Source organism: Colletotrichum chrysophilum, assembly GCF_026319265.1.
Source record: "Colletotrichum chrysophilum strain AFK26 chromosome Unknown scaffold_12, whole genome shotgun sequence".
NCBI classification, from domain to species: domain Eukaryota; kingdom Fungi; phylum Ascomycota; class Sordariomycetes; order Glomerellales; family Glomerellaceae; genus Colletotrichum; species Colletotrichum chrysophilum.
In genome coordinates this window covers 127,302-147,184 of record NW_026517299.1, presented here as the reverse complement: position 1 = coordinate 147,184, position 19,883 = coordinate 127,302, and the positions used below count along the sequence as shown (strand labels likewise).

Below are 19,883 nucleotides of genomic sequence, written 5' to 3'. Positions count from 1 at the left end.
CATCTCTGATTCCTGGCCAAACACCAAAATAACTAAGAAGTATACCCGCCGAGGCATAGTAGGCCTGGCCAATGGAGCCGGCGCTGCAGCAACGAAGCGATGAAGTCGAAAACAACACCGAGTTGACGCATGCCAAACCCGAATCGAGACCCGCTCCCGCAGCCGCCGACGACATCGACCCCCGGGAAACGACACCCAAAATGGAGGCCCACGATTCCATGGTAACCGTCAGGCTCTCTGAACCGCCTATCTTGTCTATAGACACCAACGTTGGCCCCCGCTCGCCGCCGAGGAGGAGACCTAGTACTGTTCGCATCGAAAAGCTACCTTTCCCCGAAAGCACAGCGCCAGTTGGGGCCACAAATGTAGCCGAAGGCGAGGGCGAGATCGATGGCGATACCACACCACCAAGTGACCCGACGACGCCTTTGCCAGTGACAAACGCTGCAAAGACCCTCCAAGACGAGCTTGTGGACTACGAGGACGAGGAGGGTGACGAGGTCGGCGAACTGGTGTCTAGGGTATCACCTACGAAAGTCTCACCCATAGGCATACTCGACGAGGTGATCAGCCCTCTTCCACCCGACGACGAAGAAGAGGAAGAAGTGAACTGGGACGAGTTGCAAAAAACAGAGGCAGAAGAACCTAGGGACGCAGACACCGACAGAGTGAGTGAACGCCGCACAAATCATATCTTATTTGGCCAACTAACGACTGTTCACACAGTCAACGGCCATGTTACTGGCTATGCTCGAGAAAGAGAACGACAAATTGGCTACGAACCCGAAGAGCATCAAAGTACAGCCTACTGAGCAAGTCACCGCTTCCAATCGCCCCAGACCGCCATCAATGGCCCAACTGCGGCACATGGTAACGGGGCCGACGCCCCCAGCCCTGCGTTACTCGATGCTCCCGCCGCCACCGATGACCGACCTCGAATTCTACGCAGCATTGGTCAAGGACTACCAGCAAACTGCTGCCCGTTTGCCCACGTTGTTATCTAACAAGATCCGGAAAGGTGTCCCTCCGCCATTGCGGGGCGTCGTGTGGCAAAGCATGTCGGGCGCGAGAGATACCGCGCTGGAAGAGCAGTACGAGCGATTCTCGGGCGAAACGAGCCCCTACGAAGCCACCATTGGCAAAGATCTGGGTCGGAGTTTCCCCGGTGTCGACATGTTTCGCGACCCGGAAGGCGACGGACAGCGTATGCTGGGCCGGGTGCTGAAATGCTTCAGTCTCTACGACACAAAAATTGGTTACTGCCAAGGGCTGGCATTTCTGGTCGGCCCGCTATTGATGCACATGCCCGATAAGCAGGCGTTCTGTGTATTGGTTCGGTAAGTGCCAATAAAAGTTGATCCCAACTTCTGGGCAGCTCCCGACCGAAAAGAAACCTTGTTTCTGTGGTAATGCGACGTCAAAGCTAACATTGGGATGGGCAGATTGATGGAACGTTATGATCTGCGCAGCTGTTTCCTGCCAGACCTGTCAGGTCTGCATGTGCGCATCTATCAGTTTCGAGAGCTTCTGCGCGAGCATCTGACGCCGGTGTCGAACCATTTGGAAGAACTTCAGGTCGATCCGGCGTACGTTTCACAGTGGTTCCTCAGCTTTTTTGCCGTTACATGTCCCCTGCCAATGCTGTTTCGCATCTACGATGTCATCTTTGCCGAGGGGGCCCCGGAGACCCTTATGCGGGTCGCCCTATCCCTGATGCAGAAGAATCATGCCCGGATTTTAGCGTGCACCGAGCTTGAGGACGTTATGCAACTTCTCCTTTCGAGAGGTCTGTGGGATTGTTACCATTACAACGCAGATGAGTTTGTCCAGGATTTTGTCAGTTTATCGGGTATCGTTACTCGCGAGAAATTGGCACAGTTGGAGCAGGGGTACCGAGACGCGCAGATCGCTAGTGCAAATGCGGCGCGTTCCTCGGACGTGACCTCTGCAGCGTCCCGATTCCTGGGCCGCATTTGGGCTTCCTCCACCATCATCTCCCCGAAATCTTCCTCCACCCTGAGCCCGGGCCTCACCGCTCCGTCACGGCCTTTGAGCATGTTACGCAGGAGCACATCGAAGCAGAGTCTGGCTTCTACTCTCAATTCGATGGAAGCCAGCTCCGTCAGCGTACTCAGTTCTGCATCTACCGAAGCCACCACCATCTCCCGCGACTCATCCAACACTGACGACAATGCCTCCATCCGCGAATCGACACCGGTCGGCAATGGCATCGCAAAGTCCATTAATGCCACTGGCGCAAAGAAAACGCAAGATCATTATCTGCACACTCAGATCGAAGACCTCCTCGCCGCCTTGACCGAAGCGCAACGAAATCACGCCCTGCTCGCAAGCGAATTACAACAGGAACGGGAACAGCGCGAGGAGGATAAGCAGGTTGTGCGGTCGCTGTTAGACGGCTTGCGCAAAAAGGCCAGCAACGACTCTGTCAGTACCGACGCGAGCGTCGATACTCTCAAGGCCACCGACCCCGCAACTGAGGCACGCGAGGGAGGCGGGGGAGATGTGGCCTCAGGGCCACAAGAAAATGCCAAGGCTACCGAACAGGTTCAGCCTTCACCCGAGGAGCTTTCCAAGATGCTCGATGTCGTCGAAGAAAGATTTGGGCGCCATGTTAGCGATGGACGCAGGAAGTCTGCAAGTGGCGGGTCAAAGTCGCACATGCAACAGGAATTGCAGCAACTCAAGGACCAGCTGGCTAGCGCGGTGTCGCAGGCCCAGAACTACGACCGGAAGATACACGATTTGGACCAAGAGATTTCTGCATTGAAAGACCAAGTGCGGGAGTCGCATTCACACACGCGCATCCTGCATCAGGACAAGCAACGACTCGAGAAGCAGATACACACAATGAGAGCGCGGGCATCGGCTGCAGAGGCGGAGAGTAATAGTCACCACGAAAGCGACGGGCCACTTAGGAAGAGCTCTGCAAGCGGCACCGGCTTGAGAGAGCTGAAACTTGGTAGGAGCAAGTCGACGCCATCCCAAGCGGGATCAATTTTCAGCAAGCGATCTTCATCATTGATCAAGGCGCACGATTCAACCGTCCCGACCGTTACGCATCCGGTTCCGGCGCCTCCACCGCCAACAGACGACCAGCATGAGGCGCTGCTTTTGGAGCTCGTACAAGCCAAGACTGCCGAAGCTATTGCCAGGCAAGAGGCCGAAGAGATGAAGCAGAAACTGGAGAGCTTGCGCAAAGCGCACGGTCTCGTCGCTGCGGCACCTGCAGCAGAAGCACCTACGGCCGCGGGAGCAGCCGCATCAGCCGCTATGGGTGTATTTGGCCGACTCACGGGCGCATCAACAGAACCTGTCAAACCCGCCAGTCCGGCGCCGACGCCAGCAGCGACTCCCGCGCCCGCGGCGGGAGGAGGATTCTGGGGCTGGAGACGATAGACGCACCGCCATCGATTCATGGCCTAATTAAAGTTCCTCATGGAACGGAACGGAAGCATTCGGAGCATCTAGAGCATTTTGCATTCTGGTTGGGGGCGGCATTCACAATGGGTACCAGGCCCCGTGGCCCCGTCGTCCTGCTCATCGCATAGAAAGGCAACACTTTGCATCCGCGGACGCTGGCATGCGCTCCGCGTTGGGGGAGCATTTTTCTTCATTGCATTCTAGACTGTTGCCCTTTTTTCACTTCCATTCTCACACATGGCATTGGAGTTGAGGAACCATACTCCCCAGACGAATGGATTTTCGTCTTTATGACTAGGGATGTTTTATGCCGCTGCCGGGTTTTTTTTTTTTTTTTTTCCCCTCCTCAACCCGTCGGGGCAGACGGACGGAGCACCGGGAGAAAGATTCACCTGATCCAGACAGTACTAGTTTACCAGTAGCACCTTTAGTTGACAAGAATTGAATCATGACATGAAGTCAAAACAATGTATTGCTGCGTCTCTGCTCGGTTATCCCTTTTTTTCTTTCCCGTCATTTCTTTTTCCTCTTCAGTCAAGATGGGAAGCTAGATGCAACATCGATTTCGCCGTCGTCAACCAACGCATCTTCGTCCGGTCATCGAACGATGTCGAAACAGCCAACGGTTTCCCCCTATCTTGAGTGGGGCGAATTCCCCTCCAGCGTCACAGTTGCAACGGATTGCAGTTTTTGGGTTTCTGGACCCCTGTGGCGGTGCACCGTGCTGAAAAGGTGGGGAGCTCACCTTGATCAACGGGCCTTTCCTAAACGGGAAGCAGCAAAAGCATGTGAAAGAGTGGCGCTCGATCCACTGGGACTTGAGGCTGGGATACGCTGGTTTTGACGATGGATTGCTGTGGTAAAAGAAGGGCGTATGTTGTTGGCCAACGTTGTAATCTTGTCTACGTACGCAAGTATGGAAACTTCCTCAAGGTAAGGCACTTTGCAGTTTTCAGTGCACCGCCTATTAGGACTTCCAGCTTTAAAGTCATGGAATTGGAGATATTCAGTCACTTTTGTGGGCGCCAGAAGCGTGCCCTTCTGGAAGAGGAGGCAGGCCTTGATTTGTATGTCGAGGAAGATCCTAAGTATGCTCTAGACTAACGAGACGAAAAGTCTTCTTGCAGTCACCGGTATTTTCTTTGGCAGAGTACTTGGATGCGTGGGTATTGACCATCACATCGGTATGGTTTGGTTCGTTATTGTATATGGTGTCCGCAACCGTCAGGTTTGGGAAGCCATTCGATCTGGACACAAGCCAGTCTCGTGCTGGACTGCCTCTGAGAAACACAGCCAGCGGAACATAATGACAGACGTGCCAAAGAAAGACAAATCATAGCATGCCCGTATGAGCGCCTTCTCAACGTCGCGTCGTTTCTTCCACATGGATCTGAGTCCGGGCGACGTTTCGCACGTGTGAAATGGAAGGAAAGATTTGGGGCACGTGCTCCCGCACCGCTGAGGAGGGGCACAAGGGAAAAGCCCCGGACCCCGATCCGCACCGGACGGCAGACGGCGTGGCCCTGATTCCGAGCTGGTTTGAGCACTACGTGTGGAGTTGCATTTACGATTGTTCATCTGGTGGGTTTTGTGGCTTTTTCGACTTTGGAAATGGGCGGAAGAGCGGTCGGTTGGGGCTTCACATGGTTCGTCTGATGGTAATCGGTTTTTCTTCTTTTTGCGGTTTTGGCGGCCGTCCCACTGCGGGTTCTTGCGCACCTGGGACATGTCAAATTCTGACATATTTGGGCACTCCGCTGTTCGCTTTTGCTCACGGACGGAGCTGTCGCAGTTTTTATGTGGGTTTCCTCTCAATAACCTGGGCAACGGAAGAGATGAGCGATTGAGGGTGATATCGTGAGTTTTGGTTGCTGAGCAGGAGGGGCTAAAAAAGGGCGGGCCACAATGCGCTACGCTACGTGGTACGCCTGCGAGCTAGGACCATGCCTGCTCCTCCATGATTACTATCGCGATTCGAAATCTGGCTTGGATGAATGGAGGGACAACACAGTGGTTTCTAAAGTGACTGGCGGACATGTAAAGTGACCCGGACGCCGGTACCGGGATGGCGGGAAGCAGGACAGTGAAAATACATTACAGACATCAGCACATCAGACATCGAAATGCCATGGTTTCAGGTTATTCTGGTTCTACCCCAGGCTAGCACCGCTGCTGCGATGATGAGATGGTGAACACACGTTTTGTACGTGCCCCAGTCCACAGCCGCGCGCAAACATGCTGCTTCCTGCACTACTTATTGAGTGCAGGAAGACAGGACAGGACAGGCTGGAGAAGTATACTTGTAAAAGGTCTGGGCTCGCAGACGACGCAACTGACGGGAGGGACGCGATGACCGTCACATGCCGCCTGCATGATTAGCGCCGCAAAGGAGGATGCAGCTACGGTGGGATGACGCCAAAGATGGGGCCACGGTGCGGCATTGAAGGAGACGACGACGGCAATACATCGTCATTGGGCGCCGAGCTGCTGTCAATGGGAGGTAGTCAATGGGTCGCCTTGGTTGGAGTGGTCGATTGGTTGCTGTGGCACACTTTTTGCGTCATCAAGTGTGTGGAAACCAAGCTGGCGCGGGCACTAGCCACACTCCGACCGAGCAAGGGAGGGCCCCTCTACTTCTTCCTCTCTCTCGGCGCAGGACCCATCCACGGGTGCAGGTCGCGCTGGTGGAGCTACGGCGTACTGATTGTGGTGGATTGCAGGCGCGCCGGCAGCAGTTGGTTAGCTGCGGGCAGAAAAGGCAGACGCTGCGATACGTGCGACAGGCAAGGTACCCATCCGTCGTGTGTAATCGGTGAACGAGTGTCCTGAGCAAGCGAGGTAGCCCGCCAGCTGGTGACGGGAAAGAAGGGAGAACGGGAAAGTCGGAGGGGCGAGAGGAAAAACAGGTGACAGAAGAGAGAGAGAAAGAGAGAGAGACAGCTAGACTTCAGTGTTCCATATCAGAAAGGACAGAAAGCTCCTGCCCGCTACGTGGGCCCTCTTCGCCGGCCGCCAGGCCCTGTTTTGGAGGTAGGAGCGTCACTGTCCCGCCAGAAGGGGAAGGGACGAATGCTCTCGCGTCCATATGGGTGCTAAAATGCTAGGTGCTGCTGGGCTGGGCCGCTGGACCTGGCGTTGGCACGGACGGCCCTGTGGGCTCTGCGTGCTCCTTTCTTTTTGATCTTCATTTGCATCACTGCCAACCCAGGCGCGCGCCGCACCACACACACAAAGTCTTTTTTCCCCTTCCCTTCCCTTCCACCTCTGCCTGCTTACCTACCTGCCTTACTTCTCCTACCCACACCTCTCTGGTTTATCTGCCTGAGCTTCCGGATTTTCCTCCAGATCATCACAAACACAAACAACCTAACACCTGGACTTGTAACTCTTCCTGCCCTTTATCTGCTGTCTACCTCCCACCGACCTTACAGCTGTCGTCACTCACCACGCAAACCAAACCCAAGCTCCGATTTCTTTGAAACACCGCCCGCTGCTCGTGCTGTAGCTTTTTCTCAAGCAGATCCCGGTATCACACGACCACTCAACCCAACTCTTCCAACCTACAACACCACACAGAACATCACAAGCAACCCGTCGTGATCTCATCGCAATGGCCGACTTCCCGGACGCCCCGACCACGGCTCCCTCTGCCAACGGCAACTCTTACGTCCAGGCTACCAAGGACAGTAAGGTACGTTATCGCCGCGCCGCTCCTGCACTCTCGCCGAACCCGCGACTCCCGATCCCGGCATCCATGGCTTTGAGGAACCTCCGGCTAACCTGGCGATTAGTGTTTCAAGCTTCACCTTCACGACTGGCGACAGTGATAAGCTAACCCGCACCCTCCAGATGCCGCCGCTGCCTACAATCAGCTCGCCAACGGTATGTATTCTACTTCCTGCCACGCATGACGTATTTGCGGCGCATTTTTCGAGTACTGACCCGATGGCTCTCCCTTCCAGGCCCCGTCGCTCAGAATGTTAAGGATCAGTCTGCAAAGGCTTCTACTGAGTTCGGCAACCTCGCCGCTTCTCGCAGAACGCCTGCCAACCCTGCCGCCACCGGCCAGCCTTTGACTCACTACCATTCTTTCTTCTTCGAGCTTATCTCGTGGAACAACCCTCGTATGTATTGCCCGTGTTCCGTCTGAAGCCCGACCCCGACTAATAGCTAATCTCCAGGTGCTTCGGCCATCGCCTACGCCTCCATCGTCACCCTCATCTTCGCCGCTCGCTACCTCGACATCCTGAGATACAGCTTGAAGCTTACCTGGATGGTGCTTGGCACCACCGTCCTCGCCGAGGTCGCTGGCAAGCTTGTCCTCAACAATGGCTTGGCCACCCAGCTCCGTCCCCGCCGCTACTACGTCATTCCGAGAGACACGCTCGATGCGATGATAGGAGACGTCCACGAGCTCATCAACTTTTTCGTGATTGAGGCCCAGCGCATCTTGTTCGCCGAGAATGTCACTGCCTCCGTTGCTGTAAGTTGCTCGCGTGACCCTCTCCACAATTATTGACATCATCGGGACTGACGCCAAATCTTCGCGCAGGCCTTCCTCGGTGCCTTCTTCGCCTACTACCTCGTCAAGATTGTCCCTCTCTGGGGTCTTGGCCTCATCGGCACCACTTCCGTCTTCATGATCCCGCTGATCTACACTTCCAACCAGGAGCTCATTGATGCCCAGTTGAACAAGGCCGGCGAGGTCATCAACCAGCAGACGAGCCAGTTCCGCAGCGTCGCCCAGAAGCACACTGCCGAGGCTGCCAACATCACCAAGCAGTACATGGGCGACTACACTGCCAAGGCCCAGCAGCTGATTGGCCGTCGCTCTGCCTCTCCCGAGGCCGTCTCTAAGCCCGCTCCTGCTGCCCCCGCGGTTGAAGAGAAGGACTTCCCCGCTGCCCCCAGCAGCGAGTTCGAGAACAGCGAGCCTGTCGTTCCCGAGAAGGAGACCCCCATGGTCGCTTCCTAAATGCCTCCTCATTCGACTTGGCTTTCCTGAGTGTACACAGGCTGGCGGATATACGTCGTATGCCACTGGTCTGGCGGCAACGGAACGACTCATGACGAATATGAATGAGACCACGCACCACACACCTCTCTCTACGACATGTTCGGCGTGGTAGGACTTTGCGGTTGCTTTTGGCAGGAGTTGGTTGCACACACTGAGCAACAAAAGGATGATATCAGGCATTGACTTCCAGTGGATGTGGGGACGAGGGCGTCGAACGAGTGATTGTGTACGCATGTAGTGTATTGTCTTGCTTTTAGTTCTCTCTTCATGGCACACGGCTTTGGCGAAAGGGGGATCATCAGATTGTCAAGGGCTGCAACGAAACGAACTATTTCTACAAAAGTAGTGTTTTTCCATCACTCCTACGTGGTGTTCGTAAAAATGACCTTGATATGCTAGTGTGGACTGAGTTCGGCTCAAGGGTGTCTTTCTAGGAATCTTGGCTGCGCATACCAGATGTACCACAATGAGATTTGGCACTACAATACTGCCATGCTTGGTAATGTCGACTACTAGCAGATGTGCACTCGATGCGTCGAAACTTGGCGCCGGTCCAGGGAGCACTACGTGGGTGTCGATGGTGATTGATGAACGAGGCGCTGATCTGGCTTATGCAGTTGGAGGAACGTCGACAAGCCATTTCTTGTCATTCGAGCTGAAGCGGCCAGGTTTCACAGCTTCTCGGACTGCGTCTGGGACGGGCTAATATCATAGTCATCAACATCCGAGCGGGTCACCAAGCAAAGATTGCACAGGTCGTTGAAGAATAGGTATCCCATATTGCCCGTTCTCGCAGACAATATAATACTAAGGAGCAAGAGACGGCCTAGCCTATGCCGCCAACATAATAAAAAAAAAGCAAGAGAGTTTCCCAGAGACCATGAAAGAGGAATACCTGGTCATAAAGTAAAGCAAATCGGCAAGCAGCGGCATGACTGCTTCCGTAAGACCACCCCGCCGTACCCGTACCCCCTTTCGCCGTTCCCTTTTCCAAGTGTACAGACACACATCCACACGCGCAACGAGCACACACACACGTTATACATATGCGGTTTACTACACCTCCCTCAACCTTCACGAGGACTTCTAGTCACTCTCATCCATGTCGAACGGGTCCTCGCTGGCCTCGTCAACGTCCATCTCGCTGTCATCATCAAAGTCGTACTTGGGCTTCGCCTTGGCCTTGGTGGCAGCCGCACGTCCAGGGCGGCTTCTAGCAGCTGGCCGTGGCGGGGACTCTGGCTCCTCCATCTCGACATCCTCATCTTCATCATCGGACAGCACACGCTTGGCCTTCTTTGCGGCGTATGCCTTGGCCGCGGGAGACAGCGTCGTCGTCTTGGCTGCCGCCTTGGGCTTGGGCTTGGCCTTTGCTGGGGCCTCGTCATCCTTGGGCCTGTTTTTGGCTCCGGCAGGACGGCCGCGCTTCTTGACGGGCGCGGCAGCGGCTGGCGCGGGCTTGGCCTTGGATGTGGACGCCTTGGACGCCTTCGCGGCAGGCGCACCGTCGTCGCTCAAGAAGCTGTCAATGTCATCCTCCTTGGTCATTGTCTTATGGGGGGACGACCGGGCGAGCATCTCGTAGTTGGTATCATCGACCTCCTCGTCATCGAAAGTCCTCGAAGGTTTAGTCTTGATCCTGGGCATGGTCGAGTCGCGGCCCTCAGGCCGGTTCATGGCGAACAAGCTAAGTCGGCCAGTCTGAGATTCCTTCGCTGATCCGCCGATACCTCGGACCAAAGCACCAATGTCGCCAATTTGGTTGTCATCGGCCTCGCTTTCTTCTTCCGAGGAGTCGTCAATGACGTAAGACGGCTTCTTCTTGACGGCAGAGGCTCTTGAGCCCCGTGAAGCAGCAGCATTCTTTGAAGACTTGGTGGGTGCAGGCTCTACGGAGACGCTCTTCTCCACAGAAGCGCTCTTCTCAATAGAAGCACTGTCCTCAGCAGCGCTAGCAAACTCATCTTCGTCAGACAGGTCGTCGATAACGTACTTCTTAGTCGATGCAGCACGTCGAGAAGCAGTTGGTTTGACTGCCACAGCTGCAGCGGGCTTCTCTGTGGAGCTCTTCTTGCCCAGACCAGCAAAATCGTCGTCACTATCGTCTAACTCTTCCACCCGAGGCGAGGGCTTCTTGGCTGCCGCGGACTTTTGACTTTGCGAAGAAACGTCTTCGGTAGATTCCGCCGGAGCAGATGCACTGGGCTTGCCCAGGCTGGCGAATTCTTCGTCATCGTCCGAATCGGACAAGGTGTAGATAGGCTTCTTCTTCGTTGTCGCCGCCCTTTGTGGTTTCTCAGGCGCGGCAGGCTTGGAAGAAGTCTTCTTGCCGAGAGAGGCAAAATCGTCGTCAGAAAACGCGTCCTCGTCCTCCTTCTTGGCCTTGGCCTTCTCAAACATGGCAGCAAATCTTTCAGCAGCCTTCTCTGTCACCTTGGGAGCTGCGGCTGCCTTGACCTTCGCAGTAGCCCTCTTGCGCTCGCCAGGCTCATACTCGTCATCATCCTTCTTGGCCTTGCGACCCTTGCCAGCACCTATCTTCTTGGATACGCGGCGACCAAGTCTGCGGATGGAGGTTTGGATTTCAGCGTCGAGGGCCATCTGGTTCTCCCACTCGGCAACGAACTCGTCCAGATCTTGGCACCAGAGATCCTTCTCGCTCAGGGCAAGAAGGGAGTCGTGTTCGGCCTTCTTGCTCTCGATCTGCCTCTGCAGCCTATCGAGGCGTTCTTGCGTCAGAGACCATAGTGGCATCTACAAAATCAATTAGTTGCGAAGCTTAGGAAATCTCGGATGATGGGGTAACAAACAGAAAGAAGGTAGTCGTAGGCGTTCGATTGCTCGTCCGCTCCTTCCTCGTCCTCCTCGTCGCCCTCCATTTCCTCATCGGTGTTCTTCTTCTTGGCTTGCTTGTCCTTGTTCCTCGGGAACGGCTCGTACTTGCGCTTAGCGAGCTCCTCAACCAGGACGGCCTTCTTCTTCTTGGCAATGACGAGCTTTCCGTCGATAATCTCCCTGATGAAACGAGCCTGCTCAGACAGCTTTCTGAAATCGGCATGATAGACACCGAGCCAGTGCTTCTTGCGCTCGGCGTACATGTCCAGACGGTAGTGGTAGAACTCCTCAAGAATGTCCTCGACCTTCTCATACTTGCGAATTTGGCCGTTGGTGTCAAAGGCAACCAGGTTGGAGGTGGCAACCTGCTTGGTGAGCTTGAAACGTTCCATGAGACCGTCGGACATGACATCCTTGGTGTGCTTGTCATCCATCTGGATGACAAAGTGCACGTTCTTGTGGTCGTTGAACTCCTTGTAGTCCTTGATCCAGACAGGGCCCTTGGTGCCGCTGATGACCTCTTCAAGCTTGGCCTTGAAATCGTCCGTCCACATACGAATAGGAAGTTCGGTGATGACGACCTCGCCAGTCTTCTCGTCAATGTCGCAGATGCCGTTGAACTTGTATCTGTCCTTGTCGGCAACCTGGGGGGTACCCTTCCAACCGCGGAACCAAGGCATCATAGGCTCAAATGGCGCACCCCCGGGGTTTTCGGGGTCAAGACGGCCCATACGTCTCTTCAGGTTCTCAACGATGTGCATAGGGTGGTAGTTGGGAATTGAGGTGCTCCAACCAGTACCAATACCATCAGCACCGTTGCAGAGAATCATGGGAATGACCGGGGCATAACACCTGGGCTCAATTCTCTTGCCGTCCTCATACTGAGGCTCCAAGTTAGGCTCGTCGAGAGTGGAGAAGATCTTTCTCGCGAAAGGGGACAGTCTCGTGTGAATGTAACGAGGACTGGCAGCATCTGAACCACCGGCAAGACGGGAACCGAAGTTGCCACTGGGCTCAAGGCAGTTGATGTTGTTGGAACCGACGAAGTTTTGCGCGAGGCCAATGATTGTCTGTTGGAGGGAGACTTCACCATGGTGGTACGACGTCTGCTCGGAGACATAACCAGCCAACTCAATAACCTTTTGATCTTTGGTCAAGTTCCTCTTGAAACAGGCGTACATGACCTTACGCTGACCAGGCTTCAGTCCGTCGACAACAGATGGGATAGATCGCATGTTATCGGCCATACTGAAAAGAATGAGTTCCTTGTTAACAAAGTCCGTGTAGGTAATAGACTTGGTGGAGTGGTCGAGGTATGTACCAGGGACGAAGTTGCCGAGCCACTCCTTTCTCGCGTCGGCCTTCTTCTTGGAGAAGGCGAGCTCGAAAAGCTCAGCCTCATCAGGCTTCATCGTGTTGAACTCCTTCAGATGGTCATCAAGGTTGGTGAAATAGACTTGGGCGTCTTCGTTTGAACTGGTACCCAAACCCTTGAAGTACTTGTAGTGCCACCGAGAAAGTTCGCTGGTGTGTGATTCCTTCCATTCCTCGTATTGGGGCTGGGTGAAGAAGGACTTGAGGCGCTGCGGCTTCTTGGGGTTCGGGCCCTGCCATACCTTCACGATGGGAGTGATGAACTCTCGGAAGAAATCCGGAATCTGAAGCAAGGAGGGGTATTGGACTTGGAGGAAGTTGATGAGAAGACCCTTGATGTGAGAACCATCGTGATCCTGATCAGCCATGATCATGAGATGACCGTACCGCAAACCCTTCGTGTCATTGTAAACAGCCTTGTGCTTGAGACCAAGGAATTGCTTGATGTTTTGGATTTCCTGGTTCTTCGTGATTTGGTCAATCGATGCATCACGTACGTTGAGCATCTTACCACGAAGGGGGAAGACTCCGATGCGGTCAGGGTCCAGGATTGCTCGTCCAGCGACAGCCAAACTCTTGGCAGAGTCACCTTCCGTGAGAATCAGAGTACATTCATGGCCGTGGCGGGTGCCAGCCAAGTTAGCATCGACTAGTTTCGAGTTGCTGATGCGGGACCGCTTGTTTCCGTCACTCTTGGCCATCATCTTGTCCGCCTTCTTCTCGGCGAAATCGATAATGTTCTGGATGGCGTCGGACTTGGCGATCTTCTTCAGGAAATCCTCAGTCAGGGGACACTTGCTACCAAACTGGCTGACTTTGGTAGTCATCTGCTCCTTTGTTTGGGAAGTGAATGCGGGGTTGTTGACAAAACAGTTGACGAAAATGAAGATATGATTGCGGATGTGGTTCTGCTTGAGGGCGTGACCCTTCTTCTTCTTGTCGAGAGTCTTGAGCAAGGACCCAGTGATTTGGTCGGCGATGTAGTTGACGTGTGTGCCGCCAGACGTGGTTGCAATAGAGTTGACGAACGAGATTTGTTGGAACGAGCCGTCCGAGACCGTGAACCCAATTTCCCAACGTGGGTGAGCATCGGTCTTGTCAATCTCGACAACAACCTTGGGTTCGACGCCCTCCTCGGCACCGCGTTCCTTGGCGATGGCCTTGGCGTACATCTCACAGTAACCCTTGAACGCAAGCTTGATGTGGGTGCCGTTCAGGTAGGTCTTGACGTTACGGACAGTACCGGCCATGTCGTAGACTCGGCGTTGGATCAAAGCTTCAAGGTCATCGTCGATGCCCGTCATGCTGAAACGCTTGAAATCGGGCTTGAAGGTAACACGAACGAAGTCACTAGTCTTGCTGCTCGTGATTTTCGCCTTGCCGCACTTGCTCATGTTGTCGGTCCAGACCTGCTTATACCTTTTTCCGTTGGTGGAATCCTGGCACTCGAGAGTGAATTGCTCACTGAAGACGTTGCAAAGCTTCGCACCGTAACCATTGCGACCACCCACTGTCTTCTTCTCCTCGTCGTCGTAGTTTGAACCCGTCAGGAGGTGACCGAAGATCATCTCCGGGATGTAAATCTTCTCTTTTCCGTGGATCTCGACAGGAATACCCTTTCCATTGTTTTCGACAGAGATCTCTCCGTTCTCGCGGTCGACGGTAACCTTCATGTAGGTCATGGTAGCATCGCGCTGTTTGTTGTCGGCAGCGTTGACCAAGATTTCGTCAAAGATCTTGTAGAGACCAGGCACGAAGGTAACCTTGCGGTACTCCATAAGCTTCGTCTCCTTGTTGAAAACCCACATGGGTTGCTCTGTAGGCTCGACTGAGCCAATGTAGGTATCGGGACGCTTGATGATGTGCTCAAGCTGGGTGAGCTTCTGGTAGGTGTCGGTGGCATTCTTCTTCGACTTTGGCGCTGAAGCGGCCGGCTCGTCATCGTCGAGCATCATGCTGTCGTTCTCGATTTCCGCCAGGGGGTTCCCGCTCGACTTCTTGGCGGCAGGAGCCTTCTTAAGCTTCTTAGAGCTGGGAGGTGTGTTGGAAAAGGAAGCGGCGTCATCGTCGTCGCTGTCGGGTTTCGCGCGCTTCTTGGGTGCGGCTTTGGTCTTGAGGGTGGTTTGCGTCAACTTCTTCGCCGGCGCCTTCTTTACAGGAGCCTTGGCCTTTGGCTTCTGCGACGGATCAGTGGTGGCCCCAACGAAGCTGTCAAGCGTGGCGATGGACGCAGGGACATCCGGCTGCGGCGTCGGTTTGGGCGGCGGCAGCGTAGACATTTTGAGAGTGAGAGGTGTGAAAAAGAAAGTACAGGGAAGTTGATCGAGGGGAGTTGGATACAGGAGCGAAAGCGTGCAAACAAGTGGGAAAGAAAAGGTGTGGTTGCGCGGTTCAGCTGGCGGACTCCGTCGCAAACGCTTCGCGACGAAATAGCAGCTTGTTGTGAGAGGATGGGTTGTGGGTAAACGGACAGCAGAGCGCAAAACCCTGCGACAGGAAGCAAGCTATCGACAGGAAGGAGTGACCAAGCTAGAGCGCTCCTTCCTCAGATTGCGATACAGAAGGAGTTGGTGATCGAAGTGATAATGCGTGATCGGGTATCCACACGTAGGCAAGAATTTGGGATCACGAAGAAGCAAACATACCGGCGCAAAATCCGACTCCTCTCCCATGCTAAACACGGAGGCATCGTCGTCCGAACTCATTCTGTACAGCTTACGCTCCCCGAGGCGCGGGGAGGAACACGAGAATAGACGAAACGCAGTTGTCCCTACGGTCGGCGGCGGTGGTGGTCGTCGAAAAGTCGGCGGCCGTCGACAATACAAAGAAGAATCGACAATCGCAAAACGGCTAGCTGGGCGGACCAGGCGCGCAATTGGCACGAAGGCTCGTGAGAGGGAAACGAGGGGGGAGGAGAGCGAGTGTGCCAGCTCGTCAACGTCCCTTTTCTACATGCGCAAAAGGAGGGTATGTTGGTCGGGATCGTGAAGTCAGATGGTGGGTTTGTGTGCGCTGGCTTTTGTTGTTGGTAGCAACCCCCTTGCGATGTTGATATTTGCCCCGGTGTAAACATTGGGAGTCGCGACATGGTCTTCTCTAACTGGACCGCGTTTGGGCGACTGCCTCCTTTGTTTATTGCCTCAGGCTAATCCCGACCAAGGTAAGCGCCCAGGGACGTGGGAGCGCACGAGAGCGGGGTTGGCAGCCACATCTGCCCCGCTGTCCAATTGGATCGTGGCGTCGCTGCATCACAGAAAAAGGCAGCTAAGAAGGAAGGGGTTCGCGCTTCGACAATGCCAACCAAAGTTTCGATGACTTCCATTAGCATCAACATCTGAGCTACTTCAACAGGAAAACCGAGCAAAATCGTTGACGCCGCGTCCGCACCTCCCTAAATAAAACACCTCACTAGTACGCCCTCCCGCTGCCCAAACCAGACCGCTTCTCCGCTCGCTTGTCTAGCTTCAAACAACACGCTTCGTCTTGCCCGTCTCAACCTCGTAGATCCAGCCGCTCAACGCCACGCTCTGCGGGACAAGCTCAGTCCCCTTGATGTAGTCAATGTCTTTTTTGACAGCCTCCTCCAGATCAGAAAATGGCAGAAAGTCGAGACTGCGAGACTTGAGTTCGGCAGACGCTCCAGCTCTACATGCACATTAGCGGAGAAAGGCCTGGTCAGCCGTGGCTTCAAGGTACAAACCCTAAATTCTGGTCAACGAGTGCGTAGGCGTCCTCGTTCTTGAAAGTCAGCATCCCGCAGCCAGTGTGCTTGACGAGCACGATCTCATGCGTGCCGAGAAGTTGCTGAGAGATGACAATGCTGCGAAGCGCATCTACGGCAGATGCGCCAGCCTGTTGATTTCAACATTAGCTGCCGACCAGTCAACGTTGCCAGGTTTGAGCCCTCACATTGCGTATGACATGCGCATCGCCTAGCTCGATACCAAAAGCCCGCGCCGGGTCAATTCTAGCATCCATGCAAGTCAGGACTAGATACTTCTTGGCCGGAGGCAGCGCCAGATGCCCCTTGGTGAAGCCGGAAGAGTAGCTTTCGGATGCGGCTTCGACGTTTTTTTGTATATCGGACATTGTGGAACGATCAATGTGCAAGGCACAGGTTGTGTGTGACACAATGGCAGAGAGGGAGAGATGCAGTTGCGAGTTGCGAGTTGCGAGTTGAGGGAAACTGCGGCTCTTAAGTAGCTAACAGCTGTCTCGGCATTGTCAGAAGTGGAAGATCTCTTGGCTAGATATATCCATTTGTCTCCAGCCTCCCCTCTCACCCGAGACGTCCCAACTACAGCAGAAATACCGGCCGTGATGCCGGTGGTATCTGATTGTGGATAGATTGCGTGATCCCGGGCTCTGTGAATATCACAGCTATCGAGCCAACGAGCTTCGCCGTCCCCGCATCCCAAAGAACGGCTCAGTCCCGGCTGGGAAAGGTGAGGTCTGCTCCAAAAGCTCAGCTTCGGAGTGGGGTTGCCAGCGTCGCCGATCGGCGTTACAGACTCGGATATGTAAGCTGTCTCCGGTCTGGCGGGGGGACTTTGGCCAAGACGTTCTTCAGAGAGGATGCCAAAGCTGCATGAACACATGCAGTCGCATCGAAGGTCAAATGCAGACAGGGCGAGAAGTATCTTCCCGACCAGTCACCGAGTATTTCCAATTTGTTTCCCACAAGTTGCAGCCAGTCAGCAAAGTAGTCCATCGGGATTTAATCAAGTCGATGGTGAGACAGGAGAATTCAGAAAACCAGTATATTTCAAATCCCGTCTTTGGCCCACGGAATTATGACGAATTTGAGTCGCCTCAACAATGTCCTAATATCTAGAATAACTCCTCTTCTCCCAACGCCGTGGACGAGAACAGGCTACGTTCACTAAGACTGAAGCGCCTTGTAGAAAAAGACTTCATCCTTGAGCTGTCGTGGAACCGCAGGGCTGATGCCGAAGTTGGGAATCCTGCCAACCTCGATGTAGCCGAACTTTCTGCATACTTCCTCAGCTGTGCTGCCGGCCTCCGTATCAAGCATCTGCGTAAATTGTCAACAATAGTGTCGGATAACTGGATGTAGGGTGGCTCATACCAATAGCGTCCGTCCCCTCCTGATGGACTCGCCTTCCAAAGCACCGATCAGCATCCTAGCACCGCCGCGCTGACGGAACTTTGGGCTGATGAGAAGCTTCTCGACAAAGCCGCGGAAAGGACCCGTCTCGGAATATGGCATCCAGAGCATGACAACGCCCATGAGCTCTGTTCCCTTGGGCTTTGTTCCTGGCTCAGACTCGTCGAGGAGAATGAGCATCATGCGAGTGCCTCCACTGACCTCTGCAATGCGCTCCTTCCAGTAACCCAGCAACTTCTCATGGGACAGAGGCGGCAAGAATGTGGCCAGAGTCCGGTCATGGCTGATGCACGATGCATGAAGGGCAGCAAGATACGGAATCAGATGGCTGTGGTCTGCGGGCGAAAATATGTAGGGGGTTCCCGAGCTTGAGGACATTGTCGCAGGGTTTTCTCGGGCTCTGAGGGACGAATTCGGGGGCTAGATATTCGCCGTCTGCCCTGTAATTCGACTCAAGACACGCTGGCGGGCTCCAATGCGATGCGGCCGTTGTAATCTTGGGTTATTGTGCAACTCGACCGGCAGTCAAGAGCTGACACAGATCGACAGCGCAGGAACGGTGCGAGGGTATGCGTGTTCTGACCCCGGCGCGAAGTTGGGGAACTGGACGCCCACCAAACCTTAACCGGGATAAGGTGTTGGACAAGAGTTGAACTGGACCAAAATATCAGAAACGGGGGCCCCTGGCAATCTCGAATGTGGGAATCCAGAGAAGCAAGGTCGTCTAGAAAGGGCTCTCGGGGCATATAGCGGCGAAGTTGTAAAGCAGTGAGGGGGATCTTTGACAAGTGAGGGGGAAGCGAGTGAGTGAGTGCGTGACAGGAAAGCTCACCTCAGCTTGTCTCTCTGTGTGTCTCTCTCAGGTGAGAAAGACAGCACGAGACAGGAAGGTGCGACAAAACAAGCTACCTAGTGCATCTAGGTAAGGTGAGGTAGGTTGGCTCAGGTTGCTCTGAGGCGGGGGCCGCGTGTGAGTCAATTGATGTAATTGAGAAACGGGTAGATGTTTTATACGAAATGCTCAGGTTCGTCTGCAGAGGGGACTTTTGTGGTGATGGGAGCTTTCCTGCACTTCCCGGTTCCATTCCAAAAGTCTCAATTAACGGCTGAATTGGCGCTGGTCAGCGGTCTGCCGTCTCTTCGTACCTACCTAGGTAAGGTAAGGAACCTAGATAGAGGTATTGGATTGGCCCCAAGCTCGCCCAGCCCGCCGGCTGCGAGGGAATTCCCGGCGCAAGGGACACGGCACCGCACGCCGGCAGGGTCCTGGAGCAGGCTTGCCCCGCAGCATCAGTCACCTACCTAGGTAGGTACCTACCTTAAGGTGCCTACCTACCTTACCTACCTACCTGAGGTGGCTACAAGTCGTTGCGTAGTGTGCCGCTCTGAAGCACCCGACCTCGGACGCTGTCGCGGCGTTGCAAATGTAAGGTATTCGTGAATAGCCCGTAGGTATCTGTAATTTCCTTACCTTACCTTACCTACCTACGTACCTTACAGTACCTTATCTAGGTAGGCAGCGGAGTAAGTCTTATGGAACTAAAAGGAAATAGGTATCAAAAGACGACAAACTGCATGCACTAGACAGTTTGCCATATTATCAGCCGACAACTCGAAGCGGTCCCTGACATGACTGACGCGGCATGTCGGGCCTCAGCATACAGCCGTTCTTCCTTCGGTCTTTGTCAAGACTAGCCTGGCAGCTGAGACCTTGCGCCGGCGTCTGCCAGATCTCAACCGGTGTAAGGTACGGATAGTTGCGGCCCTTGGCAGAGATGAGGCACTGGCTGTGTATCCGACGGTTCGTTCATCATGCCAAAGCAGCCAACCATGCATGCATGCATGCACAGAGCTCTTGTTGACGAGTAAACAAACATCTGTATCTCTCTACCCACCCACCAGTCTGCGAATAGTCTACCTCACCTAGCGTCGGCCCCTCCATGGATTCCCCTCTTCCCCAGCGGTCAAACTGCTGAAGGACACATGTTACAGACAAATCAGGTTTGCCCACCTCACCCTTGCAACCCTCTTGAAGATGGCCTTTCCCATAGGCTATCACAACTCGGCGCAATGGGAACCTCCCGTATC

The 19,883-nt window shown here is 54.4% G+C and overlaps 5 protein-coding genes across 5 annotated transcripts; 2 read left to right on the top strand and 3 right to left on the bottom strand.

Moving 5' to 3' along the window:
* Nucleotides 1-200: 200 nt before the first annotated feature.
* On the top strand, nt 201-3,417 carry COL26b_002413 (uncharacterized protein; the record flags this gene model as incomplete). The annotated part of the gene is made up of 3 exons (XM_053175334.1): nt 201-668; nt 727-1,337; nt 1,443-3,417. The coding sequence occupies 3 exons, from the start codon at nt 201-203 to the stop codon at nt 3,415-3,417; spliced, it is 3,054 nt and encodes a 1,017-aa protein (XP_053040640.1).
* A 3,634-nt stretch (nt 3,418-7,051) lies between these two features.
* On the top strand, nt 7,052-8,416 carry COL26b_002412 (uncharacterized protein; the record flags this gene model as incomplete). Its single annotated transcript, XM_053175333.1, has 5 exons — nt 7,052-7,127; nt 7,291-7,323; nt 7,404-7,565; nt 7,623-7,924; nt 7,994-8,416. The coding sequence occupies 5 exons, from the start codon at nt 7,052-7,054 to the stop codon at nt 8,414-8,416; spliced, it is 996 nt and encodes a 331-aa protein (XP_053040639.1).
* A 1,128-nt stretch (nt 8,417-9,544) lies between these two features.
* TOP2 (DNA topoisomerase 2) lies at nt 9,545-14,946 on the bottom strand (the record flags this gene model as incomplete). The annotated part of the gene is made up of 2 exons (XM_053175332.1): nt 9,545-11,212; nt 11,269-14,946. 2 exons carry the CDS (start codon nt 14,944-14,946, stop codon nt 9,545-9,547), a joined length of 5,346 nt encoding a protein of 1,781 aa, XP_053040638.1.
* Nucleotides 14,947-16,131: 1,185 nt separating this feature from the next.
* Nucleotides 16,132-16,756, bottom strand: COL26b_002410 (uncharacterized protein; the record flags this gene model as incomplete). The annotated part of the gene is made up of 3 exons (XM_053175331.1): nt 16,132-16,312; nt 16,368-16,519; nt 16,577-16,756. 3 exons carry the CDS (start codon nt 16,754-16,756, stop codon nt 16,132-16,134), a joined length of 513 nt encoding a protein of 170 aa, XP_053040637.1.
* A 793-nt stretch (nt 16,757-17,549) lies between these two features.
* On the bottom strand, nt 17,550-18,173 carry COL26b_002409 (uncharacterized protein; the record flags this gene model as incomplete). Its single annotated transcript, XM_053175330.1, has 2 exons — nt 17,550-17,702; nt 17,757-18,173. The coding sequence occupies 2 exons, from the start codon at nt 18,171-18,173 to the stop codon at nt 17,550-17,552; spliced, it is 570 nt and encodes a 189-aa protein (XP_053040636.1).
* Nucleotides 18,174-19,883: the final 1,710 nt, after the last annotated feature.